The following is a 19,567-nucleotide window of genomic DNA, read 5'->3' as shown; positions in this document are numbered from 1 at the left end:
TTTGTACTGTACTTTTGTTTTAGTCTCATACACTATGTCCAGCTGCTGATGGGGACACATTATGTATTCTGCACAGAGACAGCGTTACGTACCTGGAGTCACCCGCTGCTGCTGAGGAGGGGACATGGTGTGTTTCTCTGGGAAGGGGAGGAGATTGAAAGCCTGAGTCACCGACTGTTCTGTCCCCTCTTCAGCTCCGAAGAGTGAATTTATTTTTTCCAGACTCTCATCTTCGTGTGCTAGATTCACTCAGGATCATTTCCTGTGTGCTGCAGACACACAGAACAAAGACAGTTCATATGAGTGATGCTGAATAAGATAAACCATTATTGTGGAGAACACACTGTCACAGCAGCAGACCACAATATTTCATCGGTGCTGCCTATGCCGTCTACACAACAAAGGTTTAAAATAAGCAACGATCAAACCATTTACCATGTACAAGTTTTACCTCACTCATATTTAGGATTTCTGTTAAAAGATTTTCTTTGTCATATTGATGGATAAAAGATTTCAACATAAAAAATATTATGTATTACAGGAATTGAAATGTAATAATAAATATAGGCTTCAGGTTTATAAAAAGCAGATTCAGCAACAATATTCATCCTATTAGCTGTAATATTGTGTAACTGCTCTGCCCATTAAAGACCAAGGACCTCTGGGTGTGTCCTGTGCTTTCTGGCACCCAGGGAATCTTTTCAGTCCTGTAGGTTGAGGTGTGGGAACTGTGTGGTTTGCTCCGTGGCATCATGCATTTTAGGCTCAATGCGCCACAGCAAAATGTTTTTTAATGTTTATGAATCACACATGTCTACCTTATTTGAATTCAAGAATGAAAATATATGTGGGAGTGAGCTTGAGCCCGCTTTAATCACGTAAGAAATATATCAGACTCCACCAGGAGTACTTTTGGGAGCAACTGAATTATTTCAATTCCAGCTGATCTGACCAATATATATACAAATTCACTGTGATATATATGCTTTCAGGTTGGTATTTATAAAACACTAATCAGAGTTCCCAAGTTCTTGTTTGAGGTCAAACGCTGAAGTCTGATTTTAATAATAATAATCTACTGAACCAAAAGACTTATGCGCAACGTAACGTTTGAGGTGAGGACTCGTGCGTAATGCGACCAGCATGACCAAAAAAACGGGGGGGAAAGAAAAGGGCGGGCGGATTTTCACAGTTTGCTGCAATAATTTAAAGATCAACACAGTCTCTGCTTACTCAACCTCAACAAGTAACTGACTTAGCGCAACTTACATTTCCCATAAATGTCAAGGATCTTTTCCATCCTTCTGCAGAACACGCGAGAGACGAAACAGCAACCACTCAACAGAGTCTCATTTTTCAGGATGGCAAACTGTCAGAGTGTAATAATAAGATTGAAGTTTGCAGGGTCTTTCTTCCTATACAGCGCAGAGCTCAGTGTAAATGGCAATTGTGGTAGTTATTAATTGGTCCAGCCACTCTTGCTTAAACTTACGACCCTGTGCTGTCTTTCCTCCAGCAGTTTAGCCCAGAAACAATCCGTGGCACCACTCAGACTCATTAGACTATCAGTACCATGGCACCATCACATACCCCGACTACGACTACTGCGGTAAAGTGAGCCGTCATTTGTGAGCCGCGGTCAAGCCAGCCGCCTCCTATCCGCCGCATACATTTCCTTGCGCTTTTACACCAGTCTTTACGGTAGCGCCTTTTCGCTTTATATCCTGATTGAAAGCCTAGACTCGCGCACACATGCACGCGCGTGAACAGTCACACGCACGCGCGCACACAAATTACAATGGAACAGCCCAATACAGCCATCGTGACAGTCTGGTTGCATATTCAAAAATTCATTAAAAATCATTCTTAAAAGTTGATGCCAAGCTTTCAACACAATCCTCTTCTCGGACACCTACTTTACCTCTGGGCCAGTTTTTACCCAGATTTACTGTAATATTACTCAGAAATCACAGTAAACTCATATTCAGTGCAATACAGTCAATGCACTACAATTATGTTTATTTCAAAAATTCATTAAAAGTCATCCTGAATAGTTGAGGTCCAACTTTCAACACATCCCCCCTCTGGGACACCTACTGTACCTGTGTGCCAATTTTCATCCAGATTTACTGTAGAATTCCTCAGAAATTAAAGGGTACTTGTATTCAATGCAATACAGTCAATACAATATAATTATGTCAATTTTCAGAAATTCATTAAAAATCATCCTGAGTAGTTGATGTCCAACTTTCAACACATCCCCCCTCTGGGACACCTACTGTACCTGTGTGCCAAGTTTCATCCAGATTTACTGTAGAATTCCTCAGAAATTAATGGAAACATTTATTCAATCTAATACAGCCAATGCACTACAATTGTGTCAATTTTCAAAAATTCATTAAAAATCATCCTGAGTAGTTGATGTACAACTTTCAACACATCCCTCCTCTGGGACACCTACTGTACCTGTGTGCCAAGTTTCATCCAGATTTACTGTAGAACTCCTCAGAAATTAATGGAAACATTTATTCAATTCAATACAGCCAATACACTACAATTATGGAAATTTCAAAAATTCATTAAAAATCACCCATAATAGTTGAGGTCCAACTTTCAACACTTTCTTACTCTGGGCATCCTACCGTACCTCTGGGCCAAGTTACATCTCAATTCACTGTAATCTTTATCAAAAATTGAAAGAACAATTCTATGTAAATGCTGGCTGTGTGTCCTTTCAAAGTGACACTAAATAACAGAACTCAGGCACATCAGGGAATAATCCAAAAGGCGGATTTATTAAACAAAAACAACATACAAAATATCTCTAACCCATACTACATAACCTAAAAAGAAACAAAGGGACACTTAGAAGCACAAGAAAACAATACTGAAAGGGCAAGAGACACAGCCCAAACATAATCCACAACTAAAACGCCAAAAGAACAAGTCATCCCACATAGCAGACGGGTCTTGCCTGGATCTGGTGTCAAGCCGGCACTGCTGGCTGACTTCTGGCATGGTAAGATGGCACTGTTTATGTGATGGCATGCCACATTTGGCCTGATTGGGTGAATGTGACATGTTGTATAGAGCACTTTGAGTAATATGGGTGAGTAAAAAAGTGCTGTATAAGAATCAGTCCATTCACTGTCTGAACAGAGTTTCGTCATGTTACTTTTGCACTATTATGTTCCAGCACATGTTGTTATTACATGGCTTACATGGCTAAGGTACACATTAGGCTGACATCTGGGGCCAGAGCTGAAACTGTTCTGGGCCAGCACAGGGCCAGCAGTGTGTCTGCAACTGGCCTTGTGCTGGCTCATGTGTGGGCCACCTCTGGTAAACCAGATCTGGGCCACCATAGGGCCGTCATTCTTTGCGGTACGCAGGCCATGTGTAAGCACATTGTGTGGGACAGATCCAGGCCATACCAATTTTGCTATGTGGGAGGAATTATGTAAAAATAGAAACATCATAAAAATGAAAATGAACACAAAGTAAAATGTACTGAAAAGAACATCAGTATGGCCATCATTATTTGCTTGGAAAGTCTAAAGTTCCATGGCTTTGAACAGCCAGAGAACGCAATGCCCAGCTTAGAATGACTAAAATTAACTTCTTTTAACATTCTGTCATTCTGCTTCTATATCAAAAATCCACTAAAAATAGTCATTTGAAAAAAAATATTCGCCACTTTTCATCAGTTTGGGTTCCTCTGTTTATAGCAATTTTTAGAAAAGAACCCAATACCTTTGTCACTATACAGTTGTACAGTGAGATACAGAGCATCTCCTACTCATTGCAAACATGCTGGGAGGGTGGCTCTATCCACCTTAGTGCAGCTGCTGTACCATACTGTGATGCAGTAAGTTAGTAGGCTCTCAATGGGCGAGTGGTGGAAGGGTGAGCTGTAGTCCACAAAGAGCATTCTGGCGTAGCTCTGCCGCTGTTCTAGGTGACTCAGCACCGAGTGGAGGGTGATGGCATCTTCTGTGAATCTGTTTGCACGGTATGCAAACTGGTGGGGGTCGAATTCTGGGGGGAGGTAATCCTTGGTGTGCTGAAGGACTAGTTTCATGATTACCGGTGTGAGGGCCACAGGGCAATAATAGTTCAGGCTGGTGATGGGAGACTTCTTTGGTACTGGGATGATTGTGGCTGATTTTAGACAGGATGGGATGGCTGCTTCATCCAGTGAGAGGTTGAAGATTCTGGTGGAGATGAGGGTGAGCTGGTGGGCACATGGTCTTAGCACTTTACCACGTATTCCGTCTGGACGCCTTCCTGGGGTTCACTGCTAGGAACACTCATCTGACATCGTGCTCCGTTACAGTGAATGGAGCGGTGCAGGAACCAGGTGAGGATGAGGATGGGAGCAGGGCTGAGGCAGATGAATGCTGCTGTTGTGGTGTTTCAAAGCGGGCAAAGAAGCTGTTTATGTCATCTGCTAGCTGCACACTCAGGTTTTCTGTTTTCACAGTTCTGCCTCTGTGGTTTATGATGTCTATTATTCCATGCCATGTGTTGTTGCTGGACAGGTGGGACCCCTTTTCAGGTCAGCTCGAGCAGACCTGTACAGAGCTCTGTCAACAGACCTACAGGGAGTGCAGAATTATTAGGCAAGTTGTATTTTTGAGGAATAATTTTATTATTGAACAACAACCATGTTCTCAATGAACCCAAAAGACTCATTAATATCAAAGCTGAATGTTTTTGGAAGTAGTTTTTTTTTTTTTTTTTTTTTTTTTTAGTTATTTTAGGGGGATATCTGTGTGTGCAGGTGACTATTACTGTGCATAATTATTAGGCAACTTCACAAAAAACAAATATATACCCATTTCAATTATCTATTTTTACCAGTGAAACCAATATAACATCTCCACATTCACAAATATACATCTCAGAATCAGAATCAGAATCAGAATCGTGTTTATTGGCCAAGTACAGTGGGGCAAAAAAGTATTTAGTCAGCCACCGATTGTGCAAGTTCCCCCACCTAAAATGATGACAGAGGTCAGTAATTTGCACCAGAGGTACACTTCAACTGTGAGAGACAGAATGTGAAAAAAAAATCCATGAATTCACATGGTAGGATTTGTAAAGAATTTATTCGTAAATCAGGGTGGAAAATAAGTATTTGGTCAATAACAAAAACACAACTCAGTACTTTGTAACATAACCTTTGTTGGCAATAACAGAGGTCAAACGTTTACTATAGGTCTTTACCAGGTTTGCACACACAGTAGCTGGTATTTTGGCCCATTCCTCCATGCAGATCTTCTCGAGAGCAGTGATGTTTTGGGGCTGTCGCCGAGCAACACAGACTTTCAACTCCCGCCACAGATTTTCTATGGGGTTGAGGTCTGGAGACTGGCTAGGCCACTCCAGGACTTTCAAATGCTTCTTACGGAGCCACTCCTTTGTTGCCTGGGCGGTGTGTTTTGGATCATTGTCATGTTGGAAGACCCAGCCTCGTTTCATCTTCAAAGTTCTCACTGATGGAAGGAGGTTTTGGCTCAAAATCTCACGATACATGGCCCCATTCATTCTGTCCTTAACACGGATCAGTCGTCCTGTCCCCTTGGCAGAAAAACAGCCCCATAGCATGATGTTTCCACCCCCATGCTTCACAGTAGGTATAGTGTTCTTGGGATGCAACTCAGTATTCTTCTTCCTCCAAACACGACGAGTTGAGTTTATACCAAAAAGTTCTACTTTGGTTTCATCTGACCACATGACATTCTCCCAATCCTCTGCTGTATCATCCATGTGCTCTCTGGCAAACTTCAGACGGGCCTGGACATGCACTGGCTTCAGCAGCGGAACACGTCTGGCACTGCGGGATTTGATTCCCTGCCGTTGTAGTGTGTTACTGATGGTGACCTTTGTTACTTTGGTCCCAGCTCTCTGCAGGTCATTCACCAGGTCCCCCCGTGTGGTTCTGGGATCTTTGCTCACCGTTCTCATGATCATTTTGACCCCACGGGATGAGATCTTGCGTGGAGCCCCAGATCGAGGGAGATTATCAGTGGTCTTGTATGTCTTCCATTTTCTGATGATTGCTCCCACAGTTGATTTTTTCACACCAAGCTGCTTGCCTATTGTAGATTCACTCTTCCCAGTCTGGTGCAGGTCTACAATACTTTTCCTGGTGTCCTTCGAAAGCTCTTTGGTCTTGGCCATGGCGGAGTTTGGAGTCTGACTGTTTGAGGCTGTGGACAGGTGTCTTTTATACAGATGATGAGTTCAAACAGGTGCCATTCATACAGGTAACGAGTGGGGGACAGAAAAGCTTCTTACAGAAGACGTTACAGGTCTGTGAGAGCCAGAGATTTTCCTTGTTTGAGGTGACCAAATACTTATTTTCCACCCTGATTTACAAATAAATTCTTTACAAATCCTACCATGTGAATTCATGGATTTTTTTTTTCACATTCTGTCTCTCACAGTTGAAGTGTACCTCTGGTGCAAATTACTGACCTCTGTCATCATTTTAAGTGGGGGAACTTGCACAATCGGTGGCTGACTAAATACTTTTTTGCCCCACTGTATATGTGCAGACACATACAGGGAATTTGGTTCCGGTAGATGGTGGCTCTCAAGCACAGCAATGTAAATCTCACACACACACACACACACACACACACACACACACACACACACACACACACAAGTGTCTATATATACACATTACACATACATACACAAAGCTATGTAAACCAACTATAAATAACGAATCTAACCTTATATACATAAAATACAGAAATGAATGAGGTGGAATGAATACTACAAAATGTACATAAGGTGCAGTTGCAGTCTGGCAGTGGGAGCAGTGTGACAGGTCAACTGTTAAGAAGGGAGATGGCGAGGGGAAAGAAACTGTTCCTGTGTCGGGTGGTCCTGGTCTGCAGGCTTCTGTACCGTCTGCCAGAGGGCAGCAGATCAAAAAGTCTGTGTGCAGGGTGTGAGGGGTCTGCGATGATTTTCCCTGCCCGTTTCCTGGTTCTTGAGAGGTACAGATCCTGGATGGAGGGCAGGGGGGGTGCTGATGATCCTTTCTGCTGCCCGTACAGTCCGCTGCAGTCTGCTCCTGTCCTGTTTAGTGGCTGCTCCATACCAGACTGTGATGGAGGAGCACAGGACAGACTCAATGACCAGTGTAGAACTGGATCAGCAGCTCCTGTGGGAGACTGTACTTCCACAGTTGTCTCAGGAAGTACATCCTCTGCTGGGTCTTTTTGAGGATGGAGTTGATGTTGGTCTCCCACTTCAGGTCCTGGGAGATGGTTGTACCCAGGAACTTGAAGATCTTCACAGTCGACACAGGGCTGTCTGATATGGTGAGGGGGAGCAGAGTTGAGGGATGTCTCCTGAAGTCCACTGTCATCTCTACAGTCTTAAGAGTGTTCAGCTCCAGATTGTGCTGACTGCACCAGAGTACCAGCCGCTCAACTTCCTGCCGGTATGCAGACTCATCACCATCTTGAATGAGGCCAATGACAGTGGTGTCATCTGCAAACTTTAGGAGTTTGACAGCAGAGTTATTGGAGGTGCAGTCGTTAGTGTAGAGGGAGAACAGTAGTGGTGAGAGGACACATCCTTGAGGGCACCAATACTGAGGGACCGGGTTTCAGAGGTGATCTCCCCCAGCCTCACTTGTTGCTTTCTGTCTGTCAGGAAGCTGGTGATCCACTGACAGGTAGCTGGTGACACGCTGAGCTGGGAGAGTTTGGAGGAAAGAAGTTCAGGCACAATGGTGTTAAAAGCCGAACTAAAGTCCACAAACAGGACCCTGGCATAAGTTCCTGGGCGGTCAAGATGTTGTAGGATGTAATGCAGCCCCATGTTCACTGCATCATCCACTGACCTGTTTGCCCGGTAGGCAAACTGCAGAGGGTCCAGCTGGTGGCCTGTAATGTCTTTCAGATGGGCTAACACCAGTCGTTCGAAAGATTTCATGACCACAGACGTCAAGGCGACAGGTCTGTAGTCATCCAGTCCTGTGATGGTGGGTTTCTTGGGAACAGGGATGATGGTGGAGCGTTTGAAGCAGGAGGGAACTTCACACAGCTCCAGGGATCTGTTGAAGATGCGAGTAAAGATGGGAGCCAGCTGTTCAGCACAGGTTTTGAGGCAGGAGGGTGAGACGCCGTCTGGTCCGGGGGCTTTCCTGGGCTTCTGTTTCTGGAATAGTCGGCTCACATCCTGAGTGTGTATTCTTAGTTTCAGGGAGGAGGAAAGGGGGGTGAGAGGTGTGGTGGAGGTCGTTGAGTCTGGGTTGGAGAGGGTGGTGGTGGTCGTTGAGTCTGGATTGGGGAGGGTGGGGGTGGTCGTTGAGTCTTGATTGGGGAGGGGCAGGGTGAAGGGGGGAGAGGTGGAAGGTGTGTTGGGGGTCAATGTCTGAAGCAATGTCCCTGGGGAGGGGAGGGTGGGGCGTGGGAGTCTGTCCGTCTCAAACCTGCAATAGAAAGTGTTTAACTCGTTGGCCAGGTCTTTGTTTGCTTCAATAGTGGGTGGGGGGCGTCTGTAGCTGGTGATTTCCTGCAGGCCCCTCCACACTGACGCAGGGTCGTTGGCTGAGAGCCGTTCTTCCAGCTTCTGGGAGTAGATCCTTTTAGCTGCTTTGATCTCCTTGGTCAGTGTGTTCCTGGCTTGCTTGTACAGGACCCTGTCACCACTTCTGTAAGCGTCCTCCTTGGCCTTGCGAAGATGTTGGAGTTTAGGAGTGAACCATGGTTTATTGTTGTTGTATGTGCAAAAGGTCTTTGTTGGCACACACACGTCTTCACAGAAACTGATGTATGATGTCACAGTGTCCGTGAGCTCATCTAGGTTCTCAGATGCAGCTTCAAAAACAGTCCAATCAGTGGAGTCAAAACAGTCCTGCAGTTCCTGCTTTGCTGCGTTAGTCCACTTCTTCACAGTTTTGACTACAGGCTTGGCACGTTTGAGTTTTTGCCTATAAACTGGAATAAGATGGACCATGCAGTGATCAGAATGTCCCAAAGCTGCCCGGGGCACAGAGCGATAGGCATCTTTTAGAGTGGTGTAGCAGTGATCCAGTATGATGTTGTCCCTGGTGGGGCAGTCTATATGCTGTCTGTATTTAGGGAGTTCGTAGTTTAGGTTTGCTCTGTTAAAATCCCCAAGAATAATTGTAAAGGAATCCGGGAATTTCCTCTCCAGGGTAGTAATCTGGTCAGCCAGCTCGCACAGTGCGTTGTTCGCGTTGGCCTGTGGAGGGATGTAAACTCCGACCAGCATGAAGGAAGAAAACTCCCGCGGTGAATAAAAAGGTTTACAGTTGATGAGAAAACTTTCCAAGTGTGGGCTGCAGTGTTTCTGTAACACTGTGACATCAGTACACCAACCTTCATTAATGTAGAAGCAGACTCCACCACCCTTTGTTTTCCCTGAGAGCTCTGTTTCGCGGTCCGCCCGGTGAAGTTGGAAGCCCGGCAGATTTAAGACAGCGTCTGGGACTCGCTCACTGAGCCAGGTTTCAGTGAAGCAGAGGGCAGCAGAGCGTGCAAAGTCCTTGTTAGTCCGGTTTAAGAGCAGTAATTCGTCGACTTTGTTTGGAAGAGAGCGGAGATTCGCGAGGTGAATGGAGGGGAGTGCCGTGCGGAATCCTCGCCGACATTCAAAAACAAAACAACAACAAATCAGCGACCAATATAGCCACCTTTCTTTGCAAGGACACTCAAAAGCCTGCCATCCATGGATTCTGTCAGTGTTTTGATCTGTTCACCATCAACATTGCGTGCAGCAGCAACCACAGCCTCCCAGACACTGTTTAGAGAGGTGTACTGTTTTCCCTCCTTGTAAATCTCACATTTGATGATGGACCACAGGTTCTCAATGGGGTTCAGATCAGGTGAACAAGGAGGCCATGTCATTAGTTTTTCTTCTTTTATACCCTTTCTTGCCAGCCACGCTGTGGAGTACTTGGACGCGTGTGATGGAGCATTGTCCTGCATGAAAATCATGTTTTTCTTGAAGGATGCAGACTTCTTCCTGTACCACTGCTTGAAGAAGGTGTCTTCCAGAAACTGGCAGTAGGACTGGGAGTTGAGCTTGACTCCATCCTCAACCCGAAAAGGCCCCACAAGCTCATCTTTAATGATACCAGCCCAAACCAGTACTCCACCTCCACCTTGCTGGCGTCTGAGTCAGACTGGAGCTATCTGCCCTTTACCAATCCAGCCACGGGCCCATCCATCTGGCCCATCAAGACTCACTCTCATTTCATCAGTCCATAAAACCTTAGAAAAATCAGTCTTGAGATATTTCTTGGCCCAGTCTTGACGTTTCAGCTTGTGTGTCTTGTTCAGTGGTGGTCGTCTTTCAGCCTTTCTTGCACTGAACATAAGTTCCCTGCAATTTCTGAAGAATATTACAGTAAATCTGGCTGAAACTTGGCCCAGACGTACAGCAGGTTTCCCGGAGGAGGGATGTGTTGAAAGTTGGACATCAACTACTCAGGATGATTTTTAATGAATTTCTGAAATTTCCATAATTGTAGTGTATTGGCCGACTGCATTGGATACAAGTACCCATTAATTTCTGAGGAATTCTACAGTAAATCTGGCTGAAACCTGGCACACAGGTACAGTAGGTGTCCTAGAGGAGGGATGTGTTGAAAGTTGTACATCAACTACTCAGGATGATTTTTCATGAATTTTTGAAAATTGACATAATTGTAGTGTATTGGCCGACTGCATTGAATACAAGTACCCATTAATTTCTGAGGAATTCTACAGTAAATCTGGATGAAACTTGGCACACAGGTACAGTAGGTATCCCAGAGGGGGGATGTGTTGAAAGTTGGACATCAACTACTCAGGATGATTTTTCATGAATTTTTGAAAATTGACATAATTCTACTGTATTGGCCGACTGCATTGAATACAAGTACCCTTTAATTTCTGAGGAATTCTACAGTAAATCTGGATGAAAATTGGCACACAGGTACAGTAGGTGTCCCAGAGGGGGGATGTGTTGAAAGTTGGACATCAACTACTCAGGATGATTTTTAATGAATTTCTGAAAATTGACATAATTCTATTGTATTGACTGTATTGAATTGAATATAAGTTTCCTTTAATTTCTGAGGAATTCTACAGTAAATCTGGATGAAAATTGGCACACAGGTACAGTAGGTGTCCCAGAGGGGGGATGTGTTGAAAGTTGGACATCAACTACCCAGGATGATTTTTAATGAATTTTTGAAAATTGACATAATTCTACTGTATTGGCCGACTGCATTGGATACAAGTACCCTTTAATTTCTGAGGAATTCTACAGTAAATCTGGCTGAAACCTGGCACACAGGTACAGTAGGTGTCCTAGAGGAGGGATGTGTTGAAAGTTGGACATCAACTACTCAGGATGATTTTTCATGAATTTTTGAAAATTGACATAATTCTACTGTATTGGCCGACTGCATTGAATACAAGTACCCTTTAATTTCTGAGGAATTCTACAGTAAATCTGGATGAAAATTGGCACACAGGTACAGTAGGTGTCCCAGAGGGGGGATGTGTTGAAAGTTGGACATCAACTACTCAGGATGATTTTTAATGAATTTCTGAAAATTGACATAATTCTATTGTATTGACTGTATTGAATTGAATATAAGTTTCCTTTAATTTCTGAGGAATTCTACAGTAAATCTGGATGAAAATTGGCACACAGGTACAGTAGGTGTCCCAGAGGGGGGATGTGTTGAAAGTTGGACATCAACTACCCAGGATGATTTTTAATGAATTTTTGAAAATTGACATAATTCTACTGTATTGGCCGACTGCATTGGATACAAGTACCCTTTAATTTCTGAGGAATTCTACAGTAAATCTGGCTGAAACCTGGCACACAGGTACAGTAGGTGTCCCAGAGGGGGGATGTGTTGAAAGTTGTACATCAACTACTCAGGATGATTTTTAATGAATTTCTGAAAATTGACATAATTCTATTGTATTGACTGTATTGAATTGAATATAAGTTTCCTTTAATTTCTGAGGAATTCTACAGTAAATCTGGCTGAAACCTGGCACACAGGTACAGTAGGTGTCCCAGAGGGGGGATGTGTTGAAAGTTGGACATCAACTACTCAGGATGATTTTTAATGAATTTCTGAAAATTGACATAATTCTATTGTATTGACTGTATTGAATTGAATAAAGTACCCTTTAATTTCTGAGGAATTCTACAGTAAATCTGGATGAAACTTGGCACACAGGTACAGTAGGTGTCCCAGAGGGGGGATGTGTTGAAAGTTGGACATCAACTACTCAGGATGATTTTTAATGAATTTCTGAAAATTGACATAATTCTATTGTATTGACTGTATTGAATTGAATATAAGTTTCCTTTAATTTCTGAGGAATTCTACAGTAAATCTGGCTGAAACCTGGCACACAGGTACAGTAGGTGTCCCAGAGGGGGGATGTGTTGAAAGTTGTACATCAACTACTCAGGATGATTTTTAATGAATTTCTGACATTTCCATAATTGTATTGACTGTATCGGGCCGTTACATTGTAATTTGTGCGCGCGCGTGCACGTGTGCGCGGGTATAGGCTTTCAATCGGCACATAAAGCGAAAAGGCGCTACCGTAAAGACTGGTGTAAAAGCGCAAGGAAATTTATGCGGCGGATAGGAGGCGGCTGGCTTGACCGCGGCTCACAAATGACGGCTCACTTTACCGCGGTCGACTACTGGACCTTCCGCAGTTTCTTATTAGTGACAGTGCGTCACTAGAGGAATCGTTTACGCACGAGCCAATACAGGCACAAGGCGACGGTTGAGATTTTCTGATCTCCTTTTGCGCCATGGAGAACTCCAGTCTGCCGGGTGGAAGTGCGCAAAGTGCTGGTTCGGTGGACTTTATTACTTTAAAGCAAGTGGATTCTCCGGAGGAGGGTGTCATGAAGGGATTAGGAGCGGTCGGTCGTGCCGTGTTTCTCCAAGGCAGCGGTTACAGGACTGTAGCCGAGTTTATGGCCGTTCTCCCGACGGAAACCTCTCACCTGATGCCTGCCTTCTGGGACTCCCCGCTCAGTCACGGCATCAATGTGTTCGTCGGACTGGTACTTTGCTTCACTATGTTGGGGCTGGGCTGCACGGTGGAGGTCAGCCAGCTCGGAGAACATATCCGCCGACCCATCGGGGTGCTCCTGGCTCTGGTGTGTCAGTTTGTTATCATGCCACTAGTGGCTTTTCTTTTGGCGCTAGCCTTTTCTTTGGATGATGTGGCGGCGATGGCCGTGCTCCTCTGTGGCTGCTGTCCTGGAGGAAACTTGTCAAATATTATGTCTCTGCTTGTGCACGGAGAGATGAATCTAAGGTAGATCCCCTTACTCACCTAAGCATGACTTGAAGTGGGTTTTGGTGTTAACAGTGTTTTGTGCGCAAATTCTGACATTAACGCACTGAAATAACAACACTTAAGAATAACTTTTAAGTTCTGCATGCTTTTTTTAAGCCATTGCTACATTTTCCTCAAACGATCCAACACCGTACGTGCTGCACGTCCACCATACTCCTTCTTTTCTCTACTCCTCCCAGCATCATCATGACCATATCCTCCACTCTGCTGGCGCTCGTTTTGATGCCGCTCTGCCTCTGGATCTACAGTCGAGCCTGGATCAACACCCCTGTGGTTAACCTCCTGCCCTTTGGGGCCATCATACTGACACTTTGCAGCACCCTCATCCCCATTGGGTTTGGAGTTATGCTTAGGTACCGCTACACGCGAGTGGCGGATATTGTTTTAAAGGTAATCTGACAACAATTAACTTTTATACATCCGTTCGATCATTTCGTTCCAGCCGAAGTGCTTTTGGTTAGGGGCCTTAGCCCAAAAGCGCATTGCGTATTTCTTGGTCTCAGTTATTACTAGTGGGGTGGCTGACCGCTGGAAGAGTGACATCAGAGGCACTATATCAGGAAGAGCTCCTCCCTGTGCTTTCTGATAAAAGCGACACATGAGGGCCTCATCAGTTAGAGTACACAGTTATGTTGGGCACCACAAGCACAACGAAATTATATGCTGTCCCCTTAGTGCAAAGAAAGCAGTCTATCTTAAACTTTTATTATATGTACACAATTTTTAAAAAGGAGTTTACAATAAATAAATAAAGCAACATAAAAATGTGATGTTATTAGTTATTATTGGTTGCGCAGATTGGATATTGCCTTTATGGTTCAAATGAAGAAAAAAACCGAAATTTTTTGGTTTTAAAAATCATGTCTTGTAGAAAGTTGCCGCCATATTTTTTAAAAAAATTCTCACGCTGAATTCTTGTGTTTGCAGGCTTCTCTGTGGTCTTTGTTGTTCACCCTGGTGTTACTCTTCATCCTTACTGGAGCAATGCTGGGGCCAGAGCTGCTCTCCACCATCCCGCCTTCTGTCTACGTGGTGGCTGTGCTGATGCCTCTGTGCGGTTACGCTGCAGGTTACGGGCTGGCAGTGCTTTTTGACTTGCCCCCCAACAGTCGCAGGGCTGTGTCTCTGGAGACGGGCTGCCAGAATGTGCAGCTGTGTACGGCTATCCTGAAGCTGGCCTTCCCTCCTCAGCTGATGGGGGGGATGTACATGTTTCCCCTGCTCTACGCCCTGTTCCAAGCAACCGAGGCTGGGATTTTCATCCTGGCCTACAGGATGTACAGGAGGGAGGTCCTGCATAAACCAGATCCCATGGTGGACGGTGAGGACACGGACATAAATTATCAAAGGTTTGAAGACGAGGACTTTGAACCGTCATATGGTGCGGTGACAGTGAGCGACCCAAACACTATCATGCTGGATCCTTGTCCTCCTGATCCAACTCCAGTTTAATCTGCATAAAAATAATAAAATAAAAAAAAACAAAAATCGCTGCTCCTCTATGGAGGACCAAAACTGCCAAATTGAAAAAAGAAAAAAAAACGAAAAAACATATATATATGACTCAGTAACACAATTAATAGACATTAAATTATTACTTAAACACAGAAATGAATAAAGCTATAATATAAACACTTGTTTTTATTGTTTTCAACATGTCACTTGGTATTATAGTTATCCCACTTTATTACTTTCATTCATTTTGACTTTTATTTTACATTTATTTAATGATTCTTTTTATTATTTATCTATTATTTGACTGTATTTTTAGCCAAGTGGGAACTCCTAGGACTGAAAAATGAAGCAAATGCAAAGGTAATAAAACCTTCATCTAATACTGGTCCTTTAAAGACCACGTGAGGTTGGCTCCAAGCAGACATTATAAAAGATGGATCTAGCTACCGTGACATCACTTGTTGGTTTCTGAAGTCCAATTTTGAAGCCTGGGGATGTGGTTTCTGCAATCGCCAGCTTAGTTGCAAAAATCCACATATGAAGAGATAACGGTCTGACTGTGAAAATGGATGCTCATTGGCTAACGCTCACTGACTTGTAGCTACATACCACAGATATCCTTCCATTCTGCTTTGCTTATAAAACAGACCTTGGTTTTTATTTTTAGCATGACCCGAAATGAGTGATTGAGACCATAAACTCAGCAGGAAAATCAGAAAATAATTTTCCCACAGAACTCTATAGAATTAAATGACTTTTCGAAACCACAGCTATTGCCATCTGGTGGTCTTCAAGTAGGATACAGATATTTTGGCACTTCTGCATTGGCTTTATTGTTAGACCCGAAGGTTACGTCCATCTTTGATACATGTGTATGATTTAAATTGGTTGATTGAAATTCGGGTGTTTTATTCGTTTCTTGCTTAAGATTAGCAGGGATGTGCACCTTTAGCTCCTCGCAGACTCTGTGCCGTGTTATTGTTTATGAGCTTTTGATTGGCCAACATTTTTTGAAGGTTGGGGTTATATCACCACCTGTTGCTTTAGCATGCTCTTGACTGCGCTCGAGATTGGTTTTGCATTTTCATGTGTAAGGAGACATTTTTTAAAGACAAACTCGGAAAAATCTTGTTTTAAAAAGTACCTGCGTAGCTAGCCTTCACACATAAGCTTTCCCTTTTCTAAATGGGTCACCCTCCCTCAACCCTCCCATTTATCCAGGCTTTGGAATAGCACCGGGAATCCAATAGCGTGTGACCTCGCCTTGGAAAAATGTGGGGGTAGGGCTGCGTTCTCCTAGTCTCAAAATGGTGATCATGCACATGTAAGGTGAATGTGTTAACCACTACACTATGTTGTTATATAAATCTGGAAACTTCAACCGCTGATAAAGCATATAATCTAATTACTGAGTCATTTATTGACTAATTTCTTTATTTTTTAATTTTGGCAGTTATGACCTTCCATACATACTATGACGCAGGGAAGCAGATTAAGGCGTTCAGATGGATTTATCATTTCATCGCTGTTATTCATAAAAGAAATGTCTGTAAAATGTTAACATGATTGCTAAAAAGGTGCTTTATGTCCTGAGCTTAACTCGTTCATCCTAACCACTGATGTCTCATTTCGTGATATAAAAAAAGCAAAAGAAACATGACTTCAAAGTTGCATTAGTGAAGCAGGACAGTGTTTCGTTCCAATGCTTTAAGTGTGTGTGTGTGTGTGTGTGTGTGTGCGTGTGTGTGTGTGTGTGTGTGTGTAAGAGAGACTAAAAGCCATTTTAAAAACATATCAGACTGATTCATGTGCAGTTTTCCCAACAAGCCTGTGCCAAAACTTTAGCTTACCTGTGCTCTACAGTCTGATCTTAATTGTACTGTAAAAATTGTGCCAATTAAAGACGTATAAACACAAAACAGGCACACCTCTGTCACGTGTCTACTTTCCCCTCCTTTCTTGTAATGAGACGTCCTACACCTGATCTTAATTAGGTCTAATGGAGAGCTCCACTCTATTTAACTAGTTACAGCAAAACCTCGGCCGGTTGAACAAACATGGCAACATATGGTGACGAGCCAGTGGACGCCTACTTCTATTCTTCTTACAATCCTTACATGGGCAGATACCCCCGGCCTAAAGACGCGGGGTGGAAATACAAAAGTTACTTCTCCCACTATGGAGACTCTTCTGACGCCTTCAACAACCACCAGCGCGCACAGCTGAAGTCCATCTTGTCCCAAATCAACCCCAAACTCACCCCGAGGCTCAGGAAGGCGAACACCAAGGATGTGGCAGTGCAGGTCAACCCGAAGAAGGACGCTTCGGTGCAGTGCTCCATTGGCCCGCGCACCCTTCTGGCCATGAAGCGGGACTTCCAGCGCAAAAGGAAGCAGGAGCCAGCGACGCCCAGCAGCCCCAAAGCGACGGGCGGTGTGCGTTACCCCCGCACCCTCGCCGTCTACTCCCCGATAGCATACAGGAGCGTCACCTCCTTCCTGGTCGATGAAAATAACAACAATAAGGAAACCTCCAGTGAGACGGTGCAGACCGGTGAGCCCCCGGGTGAGCCGCCCGAGCCCTCCGAGGACACCGAGGGGAAGGACGAAGACAGCCAGGCTGGTGGGGATGAAAAGACCGCAAAGCGAGCAGAGCAGAGCAAAAAGCTCAAGTCCAAACAGCTGGCCAGGAGTGAGGATGCGCAGCCAACTGCGGAGGACTCGAAGGGCAAAGCGCGTGTGCGGTTCCAGGTGAGTTAATCACGCACCGGGAGGTTCATACTTGGCAGTTTTTCGAAGAAGAACGTTTGCGCCACAACTGCTTGGAAATTGCCTTGTATATTAAATGGCTCATTCAAGGACATGGGTTGGCGCATTTCTTTTTCTTTCAGAACTGAACGTCCAGTTTGGAAGCTGTAGTATTGTCCCAAATAAGTGCGAAAATGGCACTAAAATACTCACTGTCCTTGTAAACTAGTCTTTAATTTGTTCCACTTCCTGGATACTGTTTAGGTATTGCCCAAGCCTTAACGACCTTAAAGTTGTTCCCAAGTTGAGCAGCTCTTTAGCCTTGGTTTAACCAGACTTGAGGGCAGCATCTATCAGAGACCCGTCTTCAAACAAAACTATTGGCAAATTTCTGTTTAGAACATCATCCAGAAAATATGCTTCTAATTTTGTCAGTGTGCTACCTATAAAGTTTAATCTGTTTCAGTTAATTTGCTAATTAACAATCAACTCAAAGTATATTTGTTTAGCCCCCCTTTGCAAGTGTCATGATCATGGCTACTCGGATTGTTCTCCTCTCAAACAACATATGTGGATGGTTTATTTTTGGATGGATTCCTTCTAATGATTTCATTGAACTAATTTTGGTTTTTGTCCTTCAGTTTCTGGAACAGAAATATGGATATTATCACTGCAGAGACTGCAATCTGCGATGGGAGAGTGCCTATGTGTGGTGTGTTCAGGGCACCAACAAGGTGAGCAGCTCTGTTTAAGGTCCTCCAAAGATGAAATGTGCTTTATCAAGAGTCCACCATAGGAAGTCCTCAGTGCAACAATGACTGACTTCCAGAGACCTGCTGCCTAGAAAGTATCTGAGTCCTCTGCTTATCTTCCAGGTTTACTTCAAACAGTTTTGTAGAAAATGCCAAAAGCAATACAACCCATACCGTGTCGAGGACATCACGTGTCATGTAAGTCCTAATCTGTCTGTGTGGATTTTGAATGGCTTGTTAGTCTCCACTTAACACTTCCTCTCTCCTCAGACTTGCAACAAAGCACGCTGTTCCTGTGCAGTAACACAACGACACGTCGATCCCAAACGACCCCACAGACAGGATTTGTGCGGCAGATGCAAAGGCAAGCGGCTCTCTTGCGACAGCACATTCAGCTTCAAGTACATCATCTAAGGAGCGTCTCGACTGAACTGTCCTCAGTATGCTGGCACAACTTGTACGTGGGGGGCATCTTGAACCCACTGCTGGTGCAACGATGGCATCTTGGATGCAAAATGTATTTTTGATGTTTCTGTACTTTATTTCACACCAGTTCTCTTTGTGTTGATGAAACTGAAGCACCGCATGTGCTTTACGATGTAATAAATGGCTAGCTTGCATTCGGTCTGTAAGCATGCTCACTTAAACTGTCACTGATCTCAACTCAAATGCAGCACCTTGGAGAATCCTGTTGTCTAAAATCAGGCTGACATAAACCTGAACATGTGCAATAAACTAAGACTGACATCAAATTATTGGAAACTAGGTTGCCGTGGCACCAAAGACACTGAAACTGGTGGGTCGAAGACTAAACACTTGGCTTAAAAAAAAAAATATCTGCTGTTCTGAATATCCGTGTATCCTACCCATTCCTTCGTAATTGTTTGCAGATCTGTTAGCCAAACGGTCACTGGTAGCTATGAATACTCACTCTGGCTATTGCTATGACTTTTGAGTGATGAGACCATACAGAGCCAAAGAGCATGGATTGGATTTAAATGGTTCATATGTACAGGGATTTTTACTAAAACCCTTCACCACTTTACCCAGTGTCTTAAGTGCTTTCTAATACACACTTGCACCACAGGGAATCTGGGTTTCAGTGTCTGGCCCAAAGATACTGGGACAGGAGAACCATCTACCTCCGGAGCCACAGACGCCCCTGTGGATTTGGGAATGTAGCTTTTTTTTTTTTTTAACCTCCACACTGGTAAGCAGA

General features: G+C 44.0%; 3 protein-coding genes across 3 annotated transcripts; 2 read left to right on the top strand and 1 right to left on the bottom strand.

The window, feature by feature from the left end:
* Positions 1-3,799: 3,799 nt before the first annotated feature.
* Positions 3,800-9,790, bottom strand: LOC146607519 (uncharacterized). Its single transcript, XM_085347893.1, has 2 exons — positions 8,206-9,790; positions 3,800-4,234 (listed from the first exon to the last, which is right to left on the bottom strand). The coding sequence occupies exons 1-2, from the start codon at positions 9,265-9,267 to the stop codon at positions 3,800-3,802; spliced, it is 1,497 nt and encodes a 498-aa protein (XP_085204019.1). The 5' UTR covers positions 9,268-9,790.
* A 3,047-nt stretch (positions 9,791-12,837) lies between these two features.
* slc10a4 (solute carrier family 10 member 4) lies at positions 12,838-14,846 on the top strand. The gene is made up of 3 exons (XM_085347664.1): positions 12,838-13,352; positions 13,574-13,784; positions 14,322-14,846. The coding sequence occupies exons 1-3, from the start codon at positions 12,838-12,840 to the stop codon at positions 14,844-14,846; spliced, it is 1,251 nt and encodes a 416-aa protein (XP_085203790.1).
* Positions 14,847-16,906: 2,060 nt separating this feature from the next.
* Positions 16,907-18,762, top strand: zar1 (zygote arrest 1). The gene is made up of 4 exons (XM_085347665.1): positions 16,907-17,599; positions 18,238-18,330; positions 18,472-18,546; positions 18,619-18,762. Exons 1-4 carry the CDS (start codon positions 16,907-16,909, stop codon positions 18,760-18,762), a joined length of 1,005 nt encoding a protein of 334 aa, XP_085203791.1.
* The last annotated feature ends 805 nt before the right edge of the window (positions 18,763-19,567 follow it).

The sequence above is a fragment of the Diplotaxodon limnothrissa genome, linkage group LG23 (genome assembly GCF_057381915.1).
Source record: "Diplotaxodon limnothrissa isolate DT_005_m linkage group LG23, D_limnothrissa_male_GT1.1, whole genome shotgun sequence".
Taxonomy (NCBI): Eukaryota; Metazoa; Chordata; class Actinopteri; order Cichliformes; family Cichlidae; genus Diplotaxodon; species Diplotaxodon limnothrissa.
Note: the sequence above shows the minus strand (reverse complement) of the source record. Positions and strands in the feature narration are given on the sequence as shown.

What these genes read in the sequence shown, in the direction of transcription:
- zar1 (XM_085347665.1), top strand. Translation starts at nt 16,907, where the DNA reads ATGGCAACATATGGTGACGAGCCAGTGGACGCCTACTTCTATTCTTCT. An exon ending in GTGTTCAGGGCACCAACAAG is followed by an intron (nt 18,331 to 18,471) that starts GTGAGCAGCTCT and finishes CTTATCTTCCAG; the next exon opens with GTTTACTTCAAACAGTTTTG. An exon ending in TCGAGGACATCACGTGTCAT is followed by an intron (nt 18,547 to 18,618) that starts GTAAGTCCTAAT and finishes CTCTCTCCTCAG; the next exon opens with ACTTGCAACAAAGCACGCTG.
- slc10a4 (XM_085347664.1), top strand. Translation starts at nt 12,838, where the DNA reads ATGGAGAACTCCAGTCTGCCGGGTGGAAGTGCGCAAAGTGCTGGTTCG. An exon ending in CACGGAGAGATGAATCTAAG is followed by an intron (nt 13,353 to 13,573) that starts GTAGATCCCCTT and finishes TACTCCTCCCAG; the next exon opens with CATCATCATGACCATATCCT. An exon ending in TGGCGGATATTGTTTTAAAG is followed by an intron (nt 13,785 to 14,321) that starts GTAATCTGACAA and finishes TTGTGTTTGCAG; the next exon opens with GCTTCTCTGTGGTCTTTGTT.
- LOC146607519 (XM_085347893.1), bottom strand. Translation starts at nt 9,267, where the DNA reads ATGCTGGTCGGAGTTTACATCCCTCCACAGGCCAACGCGAACAACGCA. An exon ending in TAAGAATACACACTCAGGAT is followed by an intron (nt 4,235 to 8,205) that starts GTGAGCCGACTA and finishes TGTGCCCACCAG; the next exon opens with CTCACCCTCATCTCCACCAG.